General features: G+C 33.8%; 3 protein-coding genes across 4 annotated transcripts; 2 read left to right on the top strand and 1 right to left on the bottom strand.

Moving 5' to 3' along the window:
• Nucleotides 1-381: 381 nt before the first annotated feature.
• On the top strand, nt 382-3,791 carry LOC146931992 (alpha 1,4-glycosyltransferase family protein). The gene is made up of 5 exons (XM_085703571.1): nt 382-1,509; nt 1,594-1,743; nt 2,306-2,440; nt 2,834-3,028; nt 3,204-3,791. The coding sequence occupies exons 1-5, from the start codon at nt 452-454 to the stop codon at nt 3,388-3,390; spliced, it is 1,725 nt and encodes a 574-aa protein (XP_085559697.1). The 5' UTR covers nt 382-451; the 3' UTR covers nt 3,391-3,791.
• A 1,159-nt stretch (nt 3,792-4,950) lies between these two features.
• On the bottom strand, nt 4,951-6,922 carry LOC146931991 (putative polygalacturonase At3g15720). Its single transcript, XM_085708354.1, has 7 exons — nt 6,773-6,922; nt 6,521-6,658; nt 6,190-6,363; nt 5,860-6,067; nt 5,679-5,760; nt 5,474-5,582; nt 4,951-5,369 (listed from the first exon to the last, which is right to left on the bottom strand). The coding sequence occupies exons 1-7, from the start codon at nt 6,920-6,922 to the stop codon at nt 5,016-5,018; spliced, it is 1,215 nt and encodes a 404-aa protein (XP_085564480.1). The 3' UTR covers nt 4,951-5,015.
• A 4,180-nt stretch (nt 6,923-11,102) lies between these two features.
• Nucleotides 11,103-13,993, top strand: LOC146931990 (Glutathione S-transferase family protein). 2 transcript variants are annotated; one of them, XM_085703572.1, is made up of 6 exons: nt 11,103-11,212; nt 11,735-11,959; nt 12,055-12,231; nt 12,334-12,558; nt 12,654-12,782; nt 13,616-13,993. In XM_085703572.1, the coding sequence occupies exons 1-6, from the start codon at nt 11,135-11,137 to the stop codon at nt 13,847-13,849; spliced, it is 1,068 nt and encodes a 355-aa protein (XP_085559698.1). In that variant the 5' UTR covers nt 11,103-11,134; the 3' UTR covers nt 13,850-13,993. The 2 variants fall into 2 exon arrangements, with proteins under 2 accessions (XP_085559698.1, XP_085559699.1); XM_085703573.1 differs by having other exon boundaries at nt 11,729-11,959.
• Nucleotides 13,994-14,529: the final 536 nt, after the last annotated feature.

Below are 14,529 nucleotides of genomic sequence, written 5' to 3'. Positions count from 1 at the left end.
TCCTTCTCGTATATGTTAAACCAAATGGACTTTAAAAATATTTGGTTTCAATTTTTGATGACACCTAATTGATTATGTATATTTGTAATTGATTTTGACAAATTTAAATATTTTAAACTAGTAAGAATTTTGTCTCTAGAATTTATTTAAAACTAAAATTTAAAACTTTTAACTCAAACTATAATTTTTACGTTCTCGTGAAATTAACTCAGTTGGTAGACACGATATATAATATATGCAAAGTCTGAAGCTCGAACTACAACCACCACAAAAAAAAACTATAATTGCCACATAAATATATCCAAAAATATATCAATTTCAACTCAAAAGTTTAATTTTTAATTCAAAAATTAATCTTATCTTATGAAATCAACTTTAATCAAGATAACTAAAAATTGCCATTGAAGCAATGTGACAGAGCGAAGACTGAAGAGAGACCAAACACAGAAAAATGTTGCGATCACGACGGCGGTCACCTTACGGCGCCTATCTCTGCGCCGTAATCTCCGCCGTCCTCCTCCTTCTCTCAGTCTCTCTTCTCTACTCCCGCCTCTCTCTCTCCAACTCCAATCCCCCCTCCAATCCCCGCACTCTCCTCTCCGACTCCATCTCCGACGAAGATTCCGATCTATCCACCACCTCCGATCCCATCGACGAACTCGACTTCATCGACCTCGACCAACAACAACAACAAACCCAATCTCCTCCCACGAACCCTTACTTCTTCGATCCCATCACCTCTTCCATTCGCAGATCCTTCAAAACCCCTCCCATTTTCACTTCTTCAATCACCACCGACGATTTCACCATTCTCTCACCTCCACAAGATCCTTCTAAATTCGCATTCACCTCCGATGACATTCCCCTCGACGACGAAGTTCGACGAAAAGCTACAGTCATTACATCAATTGAAGACGCGCTTCTTCTCAAATCACCTTCTTTGAGAGAGATTTGGGGTGAATGGTTTGATAAGAAAAGTGTTTTTCTTAGAAAAGATAAAATGTTGAAATCTAGTTTCGAAGCTTTTAATCCAATGCTTAATCCTCTTCTTCAAGATCCTGATTCTGTTGGTGTTTCTTCACTCACTAGAGGTGATAAAGTTCTTCAAAAATGGTGGATTAATGAGTTCAAAAAAAATTCATTTTCAGTTCATAAAAATACTATTAACAATGGAAATTTAGTAACTGTTGCTAAAGGTGGAACAGAACGTAGAACTTTGATATTGGATGACAATGGTGATAATCATATATATGCTGATGGTAATAATTGGGGTTATTTTCCTGAATTGCCATTGCGTTTATCGTTTAATGATTTTATGGATGCATTCTTTAGAAAGGGTAAATGTGTCATGAGGGTTTTTATGGTGTGGAATTCACCTCCTTGGATGTTCACTGTTCGATATCAGCGTGGTCTCGAGAGTTTGTTATTTCATCACCCTAATGCTTGTATTGTGGTGTTCTCTGAAACAATTGAGCTTGATTTTTTCAAAGATAGTTTTGTCAAGGACAGGTAATTTTGTTGTTGCTTCAATTTTGTGTTATGTTGTTTGAATTTTACGTTTTTAGCTGAGCAATAAGGATTTTGTTTTTTCAGATACAAAGTTGCTGTTGCTATGCCGAATCTTGATCAGTTACTGGAGGGTACGCCCGCAAACATTTTTTCTACTGTTTGGTTTGAATGGAGAAAGACAAAGTTCTATTCAACTCATTACAGTGAGCTTATTCGTCTTGCAGCTTTGTATAAGTAAGTTGTCTTGGTTGTCTTGGCTAGTATTAGTATGTATCAGTTGCTTAATTATAATTGTAAACTGATTTTGTGAGTAGATGGTGTTCACTTTAGCTTTAATCTATTAGTTGACTATTTATGCAGGGTAGTCAAATAGCGGCACTCCAGCGCTATGTTTTAGCGGATTTTGATGAATCCGCTATGAAAACCGTGACGCTGTCCTAGTTTCGCTATTAGGGCAATAGTGGCCGATTTTCCAGTTTCTGCTGGTGTCTGGCAATAACAGAGAGAAGAAGATTTTAGGGTTTAAAGTAGAAAAACTGAAGAGTCCTCCTATATACATCGTAATATATAAACCTTTTAACATGTGACCTATGCTCTGCCTCCATTTCCTTTTATTTGCATGCAACATTTTTTTTTTTTTTTGGGTATATAATTGACATATTTCAACCACTATGCAGCTTTCACTATTTGTCCGATACGTAATTTGCTATTTCACTTAGTGGTTCTGCTATTGATAACACTGTTATGATGTATACATCTTGGGATATGACATTGACATTGTCTTCTGTTTTATCAGATATGGTGGGATCTACCTAGACTCCGATATCATAGTTTTGAAGCCAATTTCTTTTCTTAATAATTCTGTTGGTATGGAGGATCAAGCTGCCGGAAGTTCTTTGAATGGTGCTCTTATGGCTTTTGGGAGGCACAGGTATTGTTAGCATGTTTCCTATGTAATGTTTTCATTTTGTAAACAGGGTTTTCAAGGAAGCTATTAAAATGAAAATCATAAACTTAATAATAATTCTATAATAGTCCGATCTTTGACGAGAATTGCTTTTGTCCTTTGCTCCCTCATATCTATTTTTATAATAGTGAGACCTTGAATTTTAGATATAGCCAAGTACAAATATGCATTGATTTGAAATGTCGTGTCATATATATTGAGGTTGATTTATGAACATTCTGCTTTAAATTGTGTGTTGCCGACTTGCCGTGCCTTTTTGCAACATTATGTGAATGATAGAGCGATGGGGGAAAATGCCATTAATTTGATTTGTTTAGTATTGAACATTATGTGAAATCCATTCTTTGTTCCATGCAGTCTGTTCATAAAGGAGTGCTTGGAAGAGTTTTATATGACATATGACGATAACAGTTTGAGATGGAATGGTGCTGATCTATTGACGAGGGTTGCGCAAAAGTTTGTAGGAGAGGAGAACAAAACCATTAAACAGTTGGAGTTGAATAAGGAACCCTCTCATGTCTTCTTCCCCATCAATTCTCAGGACATCACAAGGTAATTTGACATTTCTCTAGATTAGTTAGGAATATACTTGAGATAAGGTTAAATAAAAAATACTTGTTGTCTGTTGAGACATCTGAGTCTAATTTGGAGAGCGGTACTGCCTCTCTTTTTTGCTTTAGTTTTGTATTGTGTTCTTGATCCCTAACTGAATTAAACCCGCAAACAGATACTTTGTTGCACCAACAACAGAGACGGAGAAAGCACAGCAAGATGTTCTGCTTGAGAAAATACTGCACGAATCATTGATATTTCATTTTTGGAACAGCTTGACTTCTGCTCTCATCCCAGAACCAGATAGCCTTGTGGCCAAGCTTATGAATTATGCATGTATCCGATGCTTGGAGTTACTGTAAATACTAAGTTATCCCAATGCTGTCTTGAGCTACCATTCTGCATCACATATCAGGAATGATCTATATCTCTGGCCAATACCAAGATTGTAATCCTTCAAGTCATAATGCGGCTCTTGATAATGGTGTCTAGAAGCCATTGGCAGGTTCTTTTCCATGCCACTGTACAATTTTGTACTATGTTTGTAGTTGATTACCTATGTAGACTTAGGCCGGTGGTATCGAATGTTCATATATGTTACAACTAACAATGTAGAATGTATTAGTGGCTCACCACTGCACGGTTCTGATGGAACTGCAGTGTATAGCTGATAGAGCAAGCTGTTTGTATTACTCATTCAAGTAAATATATGTTTGGTCTCGAAGGAAGCCTAAACCTTCGGGAGATCTTTTCGGATGGCTAATTGCTCATGCTTCCCAGCAATAACCACTTTTTCGTGTTTTTAAGGCACCTTATGACAATTCTTTAGCAGTATAAAAACAATTCTTCTGTCTTTTCTTTAAATAGTTGCATGGTGACACAATTACATTGGCCTGATAAGAGTTTTTAAAGCCTTGAAATATACATCTAATGAAGGTATAAAAAGTTGAATGATAAAAGGGCAAAATTGGCATTGGATTGTAGGGATGACGGTACAAATTGACATTTTAAAGGCATAAACAGTTAAGTGAAGATACAAATGTATGCAGTAATTTTTTCTTAAAACAAAACAAAACCTGAAAACATCAAAGTACTTGTCCTGCCTTAGAGTAACGTTTGAGGTTCAAATTTTTTTACTTGCTCACTCGTTCTCTCTTGTGAACTGGAATATCTTTTAAAAAAAAGTGAGGGAAAATTGGAAAAATAAAATGAAATTTTTTGGTTACAAGATAAAATTGGTAGTTCGTGTAAAGTGGATATAAGATAAAATTTTATGAATTCTTTTATCTATTTTTGTCCATAAACGAGCCGGCCGGTGCAAAATCATTCATTTGTGAATTTAGTTTACTTTGAATAATACATGCATGATTTCTCAAAGAAAGAAGATTCGAACCCCAGACTTTGCATATATTATGCATTGTCCTTGCCAATTGAGCTAAGCTCACGAGAACAAATATTTGTTTTTAATATAAGGAGAATGTTAACCAGTGCCCCGGGGCATTGGTTAAGCAGCTAAAAGAGGTAAGATTTTATTAAAAAGTTGTGTAATAATTAGTTAGTCAAAAGTAACCGTTTATATCCAAGAAATTTTTTCTACTTTTGCATTCCTTAACCAGTGCCTCGAGGCACCGGTTAACAAGACCCTTAATATAAATATAAACTAAAACAAAAGAAGTATTATTCCCATAAAAAAAAAAGAAGAAGTATTACTGAAAGAGCATGAATAAAAGGAGGCTCACTCTCAACCAAAAGAGAAAAAAGGAAGGTCAAATTACCATTCCCACTAACTAAGGGGTAGACCTATTTAATCTCTAAGAACAAAACTTGGCAATTCATTTCTCAAGAATCTCAAATATTGGTCAAATTATTCTCTATATAAAGACTAAAATGTCTTTATAAGAACTAGTATGACCATCGTTTGACATTTTTAGGAATCAAATTGTTTATTTTCCTTCATAAATTTTGCAATTTTTTAAAAGATCAAAACCTAAAGACATGAAACTTCTGGATTACAAGAAGAGCATGACCCTTGTGCACTATTGCATGATGCAGATGCTTTCTTTCCATCAAGATCAACTATGTCGATATCTTCAAGTATAATGTTGGTGCAACCAATACGAGCACAATTCAGATCAATTGCATCCTTACCATTTGTGGTTCCCCGAATGTTGCGGAAAGTAACATCACTCACTTTTACCGCTTTGCTTACACCTTCTAAAACGTTGTATTTTATTTTGAGAGGTTCTAAAGCGTCGTATTGTTGATTAATAATCACAGGATTCTCCACTTTAACAAGAATAATATTTTCATATGTTATTTTTCTAGCATAACCAGATCCTCCCTGATTAAAAAACAACACAACCGAAAGAAAAAATTAAAACTATTATGTATAATTAAATCACCAGAATGTAATTAGTTATCCAAAGAACTAGAATCAAATCATACCGTACATGTCTTGATTCTAGCACCATTTGTTGTTTCGCTAAAGGTGATGTTTGATACATGTACCTCTTCTACCGTGGAATAATCCCCATCTTTTCCAAGGCTTCCAACACTATACACCACCAACACATCCAATAGAGAGGTTAGAGTTTCTTAAATGTTGATGAAATAATAACATACAATCATAAAAATTATTTGAACAACTGACCTTATGCCATGACCAGGACCACAATGAATATCGGTTATGTTTATGAACTTGGAGCCATTGTTAATGGCAATGCAATCATCACCTACAATAAACAATAAATAAGAAAAACGACGCATTAATTAATTTTTGACTTTGTGATCAATATAAATACTATACGATTAGAAATAATCTAGAACTTAACCGGTTGAAATGATTGAATGCTGAACAGAAATGTTGGTTGATGTTGAAATGTCAATCCCATCCGTGTTGGGACTATTCTTTGGTGCTATTATATGAAGTTGGGAGATTAAAGCGTCATTGCATCCGACTATGCTTATATGATTTTTGGGGCTGTTGATGTGTTTCAATGGGCCAAATTTTAGATTATCACATTCAAGAATTTTAAGAGCCTGCATATATACAAGTTATATCAAATGTTTAATGAATTCCAAGACTCAAAGTGTGAGTTTGTGTACATTTTCCGTTTTAGTTAATTATCATTTTAATTTTAATTTAGATAGAATTAACTTACCGTTGGCCTGCTATGGCCATTATTGTTCCACCATGAATCACCTTGGCCATCAATTGTTCCACCACCGTTGATAATAAGGCCATTTATGTTTGAGAACTTGATCAATGAATTCTCATCATTATCGTCCCATTTCCAATTTGCATTGCTCTGTGGAGCAGTGATAGTTCCCATTATCTGCAAAACCAAATATTGAAAATGTAGGTGAAGTAAAGCAACATTATACATAAATACATACATTGAGTTAAAAGAAAATACCATAAACATAGAAAGTGGGATATATTTTCTCTAGCTATGCATGTCTAACTAATTTATTAATTCCCTTATAACGTACCTTAACATTAATGGTTGTAGATTTGCAAGGACCTTGAAATGACAAAGGTTGCAACATGAAATTTTGGCCTTCGGGTATGATAAGTGTCGGGGTGTCTAGAGTTGAACCACACACATCTAGCCATGCTTTCGTAAAAGCCTTTTTGCAAGAAAGTTTAAAAATTGTATTAGATTTGAAATTTTGTTTCATATGAAAAAAGTATATAAAAAATAATTGCATGAAATGAAATATGAAACTATAACAAAAATATACATTTGAATCATCTGTATGGCCATCGCCTTTGGCACCATACTTAACAACATTGAAGTCATTTTCAACGGCTGCTTCACGATTTACTAATCTAAAGCACAAACAAGGTGAAGCAATGACAAATATTAGACAAAGAACAAACAAGCCTTTCATCTTTGAAATAAGAAAAAACAAATATTTCTAAAGATGATGATTAAATCAAAAAATCTGAGTACTAGAATCCCATGAAGTGAAAATTTGAAAAAAGGGCTACAATTATATAATGTAGGATACTTCTCAAACAATAATGGTGTATTGATTTCTATTTTCAAGGTCTATATGATTTAAATAAAAACAAAACAATTATTGTTCTGAAATTTGACTTTCATTATGGTTAGTATCGTCTTCAATAATCTTTAATGTCAAATATTATGCAAATATGTCTCACTTGTTCTGTATACAATCATGCATTATAAGGAATTGGTAAGTTAAACGAGTGACTCGTTTCTAGTAATTGGTAGTTGACTTTGTTTTTGAAGGAATTGGTAGTTGACTTTTTATGAGACTTGAAAATAATAATTTCTGCAAATAAAACTAATTAACTAAGATCAGAGCAAAATGTAAAACGATTTACTTTTAAAATAGTCAACAAAATGACATTAGCAAGTAACATTATTTTACGGTTAAACGAATTTTGTTAATACATGTTATAATACAAATGATTTTGTGAACTAACAGGGTGGGGTATCAAAGTGGATCAAGGGCAACATAAAAGAAAAATAATATTCTCTGATTGGTAACTAACACTTGTTGGTGCCTGAAAAAAAAAAATTGCAGGTAAAAAAAAAAAGGAATTTTCAGATTAGGCAATAGTATTTCAATAATCTTTATTGCCAAATATTAATTATGTCTCTAAATGTTTCCTTTTGGGAAATACTTGTAGTATACTTTCAACGGAAAAAAACCGAAAAACCTAAAATGTCAACGGCAAAAAATTATATACGGCTAAATGATACTCCATCCGTTTCTTTTTAAATGTCTTTTTAGAAAATTAACACCAAAATGTGTAACGGTTCGGTTTGGATTGGTTTTCAGTCAAAAAAATGTCCGAACCGACGAATCTTTCATCGGTTTGGATTGGTTCGGTTTTCACTGTTTTTCAAAAAAGAAACCGAACCAAACTAATCGGTTTGGTTCGGTTTGGATTGGTTCGGTTGATCGGTTTGTTTAAAAATACAATTAAAAAAAATTCATATTCTCACAAAATATTTCATAGAACTTTGTATAATTGTATTTCATATTTTGTTTTTTCATGTTCTCTATTTTTCAAACAACTTTTCATAACTAACCTTACTCAATATTTCATACATATGATCCAAGATTCGTTCATCCATCATTCTTCAAAAAACAACATTGGTTTTGTCCGTGAGGTAGGATAATATTAGTAAAATAAGGAGTGTGGCTATCATCGCATTGGTTCATCGGTTTCACGGATCTTGAAATGAAAAACCATGAACCAAACCAAACTAGATCGGTTTCGATTGGTTCAGATCGGTTTCAAACCGAACCAAACAAGGTCGGATATTTTTTCGGTTTGGTCGGTTTGGACTTTCGGTTTCGTTGGTTTTGTTCGAACCACTTACACCCCTAAAAAAAGCGATGTGTATTTTTGCATATTTTTTTTCTATTATACCCTTATTTTAATCCACCAATAAATTCCTATTTTTTTCTACACACTTTATCTTTCCAATATATTTATGTTATTTTTCTCTCGTAACAAACAATTGTCAACTACAATATTATCTTTTTCTCCAACAAATTTCTAATTTTTTGCGCACTCTCTCTTTTATAACAAACAATTGTCAATTTTCTAAATATTATGCACATCTTTTTAATTATTTTAAGTCAATATAAAAATTATGTTGATGAAACTTCCTATTCTTCATTGTCATCTTGTTCTTGTATCTTGTCAAATGAGTCTTCAACCATTGCTCCCTCTTCACTCATCAGCAATTCCAACGAATCTTTCACTTTTTATTCTTTTTGAACAATCATGGAGTCTTTTATTTTATTCTCTCAAATTTATTCTTTTACTTTGCACTTGAATTTTTTAACAATCGCTACTCATCTTATTTATAGAATTTTAACTCTTCTTAGAACCATTGTTTGTAACAAATTTTTGTTTAAGTTTGAAGATAACAAGAAACAAACTTTGTTTAAGAAAAACAAACTTTAGTTTTCCAAATAGATAGCATTAATTAGTTTCATTGAAAAAAAATAAGAGTAGCTGACAAAGGGTATAATTGACAAATCATACCCTTAAAAATACCAAAAAGACAGTTAAATAGGAACGGAAAAATCACCTTAAAAAGACACTTAAAAAGAAACGAAGGGAGTAAGTTCTAAAAAAATGATAAGTTTGCACAAAAATAAAAATTTGGGTAAAAATTAAAAAACTATTTTTTGTTTTTGTTTTTTTAACAATGTTGGAAGATTTTTGTTCCTATTTGGGTTTGAAAGTTAGCCTTGAGAAATCTTCTATTTTTGTTTCTGGAGGTGTGACTAATGCGAAGAAGAATATGATTTATGTTATCACCAACATTAGATTTACTTCCAACCTCGTAAAGTATCTTGGTTTCAAGTTGTTATAAGGGTGTATCACTAAACAAGATTTTGTATAAGTGGTTGATCGTGTAGAATCCAAGTTGGCTTCTTGAAAAGGGAGGCTTCTTAACAAGCATGGTTGTCTAGTTCTTGCTACCGTTGTTTTAAATTCTTTACCTTCTAATGGGATGCAAATTCATTGGTGCCCTCAGTTAGTTTGTGACTATCTTGATAGAGTTTCTAGTAAATTTGTTTAGAATGGCTTTGATGATAAAGGGCTTCATTTGGTTAGTTGGGATAAAACGACTCGACATAAGAAATTTGGTGGTCTTGGTGTATATATGGCAAGATTCCAAAATGTGTCTCTCCTTGACAAGTTGGTTTGAGATATTCTTAACTCTACTAATAAGTTATTAGTCAAGATGTTTTAAGATATTTATTGGGGAGTGCTTTGATTTTAAACGCTACTACTCAAAAGGGATCTCCCGCTTGGAACTATATTGTTCGTGCCACCGAACTTCTAAGAGATGGTTTTCAATTCAAGCTTGTGGATGGTAACTCTAGTTTTTGGTATAGTCCTTAGTTGGATAAATAGCCTCTTTGCAACCACATACCTTATGTTCACTACCACGACATGCACCAAAGTATCAAGGATCCTGTGGAGGACAATGATTGGCATCTTTCTCATCTTTACTCTACTCTGCGTGAGAATATTATTAATTGGATTACCTTGAATCCACATTTTCTTGCGCAGGACATCCCTGATGTGTGGGTGTGGTCCAATTGCACATTCGACATTTATTCTGTTCATGATGGTTATCATTGGTTAATGGGTGCATGTACGTCTTTGTTAAGTGAAGCCAAATGGAATTAGATTTGGCGCCTCCAATTTCCTTCCAATATCCAATTTTTCTTATAGCAAATGTGTCATGACTCAGTTCCTTTCAGGTCTGTCTTAATGTCTGAAAACCTTTTATCGTCTGACTTATGCCTTATTTGTAACATAGAAAGTGAGGATATGTTTCATGCCTTGTTTCTTTGCCCTCGAGCAAAGGGTGTGTGGTCCTTTTGCCTCCATCAGTCGATCACCTCTCTTGATCATGACAACTTATGCACTTGGTTAAAAGACTTCAGTTTTAATTTTGGTGTCGGTCCCATTATTCTTTGGAAGATTTGGTACTCTCGCAACAAATGTACTTTTGTAAATATCAAGCATTCTATTAAAGAAATTGGTGCTCAAGTGTTCTCACTTTTGCATTATGTTTTTAAAGCATTTGGTTCTCATAATCCTATCGTATTTAAACGCTTGGGCATGTCGTCACTTGGATTCGACTTAACTTTGGCTCAGTGGCTCTTAATGTAGATGACAAAGTGTTCCTAGAATCAAATTTGGGTGGTTTTGGTGATCATACATGATGTTTGTTGCATGGTTTTATCGACAACATTAGTAGACCTTGCATTCTTACCGCATACTTGTGAAAGAAATTAATTAGGAGGGATTGCTGATATGAATCCTTACCGCATACTTGCACAAAATGCCAAATACCTTTCGAATTTAGAATCGCCGCCGTTAGTTTCTTGCTATCGCACTATCGTAATTTATAGCCGCTATCCCAACATACCTAACTAATAATATTGTTGTTAAACAAATATGAGCCACATAAGTGTTGGTCATGGTGACGTAACAATCTTGAATCTTAATCTATTCTAAAAAATATACAGTTAGTGGTACAAATCATTTTTGTTTCTTAATTGAAACTTTACTTGTATAATACATAAAGCATGTTCTGTCTGAGATCAGTGCTCCTTCACAAAAGCTCCTCTACCCTCTCTTTCTTCTCCCACAACCGCCACTACAAGGTAAAAATTATTGATGCATGTCATAGTTGTTGACTTTTATTTTCTCTTAATACTTCACAGATTCATGTTTCATATTAATCATTGATTTCAATATATTATATTACTAATTGAAGATGTTAGTTAATCTGAGTTAAAATTTGAACTGATCATAAACTAATGTTCTGTTTGGATTGACTTATAACTTATTTGAGCTTATCTATTGACATAAGTACTTGTGATATTGATTGAGAGAACTTATAACTTGTCCATAAGTTTTTTTTAGTTTATTTTCATAAGCTCTTAATAGTAGTTTTTGAAAACAGTTTACTATTTATATGAAAACAGTTTGACTTTATTTTATCTTTTGTTACAGAGAAGATTATACATAAGCACTTATATGATAAGTGTTTTGTTTATGCTATAAGCGTTTAGTTAAGTTGTTTATCGAAACAGGGCCTTAGTTTTCTTCTATATCATTTAACTACTTTGAAGGTTTTGTGATGTTTGTGATTCTTGATTAAAATATCTTTTGCTTAGCATTAGCATATTGTTGAAATGGTGCGATCATCATTGGATGAGATATCAGACTCGGGAGCATTTACGAGATCTGATTCCACATTCCGACAATTCGTTTCAAAGGATCCAAATTCCCAATTTCCAGCTGAGTCAGAAAGATATCATCTCTACATATCATATGCTTGTCCTTGGGCTTGCAGATGCCTTGCTTACTTGAAAATCAAAGGACTTGACAAAGCCATCAGTTTCTCGGTTAGTAGGTTTTTGGCTTAATATTTGCAGCTGGTGTGATTTCAATTTTCAATAATTCTTCCTAGAATTTTATACCTTGCATGTTTAATAATCAGTCGGTCAAACCTATATGGGGAAGAACTAAAGAATCAGATGAATATATGGGATGGATTTTTCCTGAATCGAATACCGAGGTCCTTGGAGCTGAACCTGATCCTTTGAATGGAGCAAAGAGTGTTAGAGAACTTTATGAAATTGCGAGTACAAACTACTCCGGAAAGTTCACTGTTCCTGTAGGTTTTTGCTTTAGAATGGACTTGTTTCTTTCTTAGCTTTTGTGATTTGCTTTTCTCAGTAGATTTCTATTGTCAGCTGATTGATTTTGATCTGCACAGATTCTGTGGGATAAGAAACTCAAGACAATTGTTAACAACGAGAGCTCGGAGATAATACGCATGTTTAATACTGAATTCAACGATATTGCAGAAAATCCCATCTTGGACTTGTATCCCTCTGAATTGCAAGCCCAAATTGATGAGACTAATGAGTGGATATATCCTAATATAAACAACGGTGTTTATAGATGTGGGTTTGCAAAGAAGCAGGAACCATACATTGATGTATGTATCTATTTTTTACTTTTTCAGGTGTAGTTAATAATTTAATGTTTACATTCATTTAGCATTTGAAACTGTTCATTTGGTCCTTTGTGCAGGCTGCAAGAGAATTATATGATGCTTTGGACAAATGCGAGGATATACTAAGCAAGCAACGCTATATATGTGGCAACAAGCTTACTGAAGCAGACATTCGTTTGTTTGTCACTCTCATTAGATTTGATGAGGTATAGTGTGCGACTTTGTGTGTGGGTTGGGCACCTATTCTTGATATTTGGGAGTATCTTATCATCATTGTCCTTGTCTGAATTAATAAATCAACCTCAGCGGAGGTGGGTCTTATGTCTTTGGGCCATTCATAGAATGAGATTAGAAGACCGACTCCATCAGAGGATTGAGTTGAACGAGTACCCTAGTAACCTTTGCTGGTATACTTGGTCATATTAGTAAAGAACACTGCCCTGAGCGTTAGGTCTTAAAGGTGAAGGCGTTCCAGTGGACTGAGTTGCCAAACAGTTTGGTACATAACATAGCCCCCGAGCGTCAAGCCTAAAAGGCGAAGACATTCAGGTGAACCGAGTGCTCAAACAGTTTGATACCGAATTTCAAAAACCAAATTGCACCCCTAGTTTTAAGACTGTGTAACTTGTCAAAAATATGGAGTCTGTGTTGTCAAATTTCATTCTTTTAAAAACATTAAAATTCAATATGGCCCTCTCCAAACCTCTCTATCTAAACATATCCTTAGGCACCACATGCATTAATCAGTAAACTCACCAAGTGTTTCCTTCTTGTTATTGCTTTATTATTATTCGATGGACACTTAATGGTTTAACTTATAGCATGCTAAAGAGGAAAGCTTTGAAGTGGAACTCAAATTCTGAAGTTTTTTCTTCATTCTTTTTGCGCTTTTAATATATATCTGTTCAACATTTTGATGGAATTAGAGGAACATACAAGAACTGGGGTGATTGCTTTCCTATTTTGTGACTCATTTTGTTGCAATCTACCCATCCCGATGTTTTGATTTTTAAGTAATTCGCCATTGTTATAATTGCAGGTTTATGCAGTTCACTTTAAGTGTAACAAGAAGCTAATACGGGAATATCCAAATATCTTCAATTACACCAAAGACATTTTCCAAATCCCTGGCATTAGCAGTACAGTGAACATGGAACATATAAAGTTGCATTACTATGGAAGTCATCCTTCTATCAATCCATTTGGGATCGTTCCTATGGGGCCAAATATCGATTATTTTGCTCCTCACGACAGAGAAAGGTTTTCTACTTAGGTTGGTTGCTTGTAAAATTTGTAATAAAGGGTAAGAAACTTCAGTTTGTTTGAAGGTATTGTTGTGTTGTAATATTGCAGAAACATCCGTGCTTTCAGGAATAAGACATTTTCAAAATAAAAGTGAGACAATTTGGTGTGCCTATGCGTTACTGTTATAATTTATCTATAATTGGACCTCCATTGATTGAATCTGTTTGTTATGATAGTTCATGATGAACAATTTTCCTACATCAAATCATGCATACATATACACCTCATTGACATCTAAAAAGGTCATTAGAGCTTTACTAGAATGATTCTTATGCCATTATCTCAAGAAACTACATTATTGTTATTTTTTTGAAAAACTTAAGAAACTACATTATCTTTAGGGTCTAGGGTTTATCGGCATTCTCTTGATCTGATTCTCAACAAAGATTCAATGTTGAGTGGTTTACACTCCACTGTCTAAAGAAATAAATACTCTTAATTTTCTCATTTTTATGTTACTTTTTTTTTTTCATTCTTAATACAAACAAGTTTTTTAAGATTTTTTTTCCTCCCGATGATCCTTATCATTATCCCCAACTAATTTTGAATCCTAAGATAACAATGCTGAGACGTTAGAAGATAAAGGAAAGGTTCTAAGTAAAGTAAATTCAAAACAAAATATATGACTAAGTGAGTTAAATGTAGATG

Source organism: Medicago sativa, chromosome 4, assembly GCF_051527215.1.
Source record: "Medicago sativa cultivar Bolivia chromosome 4, Bolivia_mono, whole genome shotgun sequence".
In the NCBI taxonomy this organism is placed as follows: domain Eukaryota; kingdom Viridiplantae; phylum Streptophyta; class Magnoliopsida; order Fabales; family Fabaceae; genus Medicago; species Medicago sativa.
Note: the sequence above shows the minus strand (reverse complement) of the source record. Positions and strands in the feature narration are given on the sequence as shown.

What these genes read in the sequence shown, in the direction of transcription:
- LOC146931991 (XM_085708354.1), bottom strand. Translation starts at nt 6,922, where the DNA reads ATGAAAGGCTTGTTTGTTCTTTGTCTAATATTTGTCATTGCTTCACCT. An exon ending in CTACAACCATTAATGTTAAG is followed by an intron (nt 6,364 to 6,520) that starts GTACGTTATAAG and finishes TTGGTTTTGCAG; the next exon opens with ATAATGGGAACTATCACTGC. An exon ending in ATGGCCATAGCAGGCCAACG is followed by an intron (nt 6,068 to 6,189) that starts GTAAGTTAATTC and finishes GTATATATGCAG; the next exon opens with GCTCTTAAAATTCTTGAATG.
- LOC146931990 (XM_085703572.1), top strand. Translation starts at nt 11,135, where the DNA reads ATGTTCTGTCTGAGATCAGTGCTCCTTCACAAAAGCTCCTCTACCCTC. An exon ending in ACAAAGCCATCAGTTTCTCG is followed by an intron (nt 11,960 to 12,054) that starts GTTAGTAGGTTT and finishes TTTAATAATCAG; the next exon opens with TCGGTCAAACCTATATGGGG. An exon ending in AGCAGGAACCATACATTGAT is followed by an intron (nt 12,559 to 12,653) that starts GTATGTATCTAT and finishes TCCTTTGTGCAG; the next exon opens with GCTGCAAGAGAATTATATGA.
- LOC146931992 (XM_085703571.1), top strand. Translation starts at nt 452, where the DNA reads ATGTTGCGATCACGACGGCGGTCACCTTACGGCGCCTATCTCTGCGCC. An exon ending in CGTCTTGCAGCTTTGTATAA is followed by an intron (nt 1,744 to 2,305) that starts GTAAGTTGTCTT and finishes CTGTTTTATCAG; the next exon opens with ATATGGTGGGATCTACCTAG. An exon ending in AATTCTCAGGACATCACAAG is followed by an intron (nt 3,029 to 3,203) that starts GTAATTTGACAT and finishes ACCCGCAAACAG; the next exon opens with ATACTTTGTTGCACCAACAA.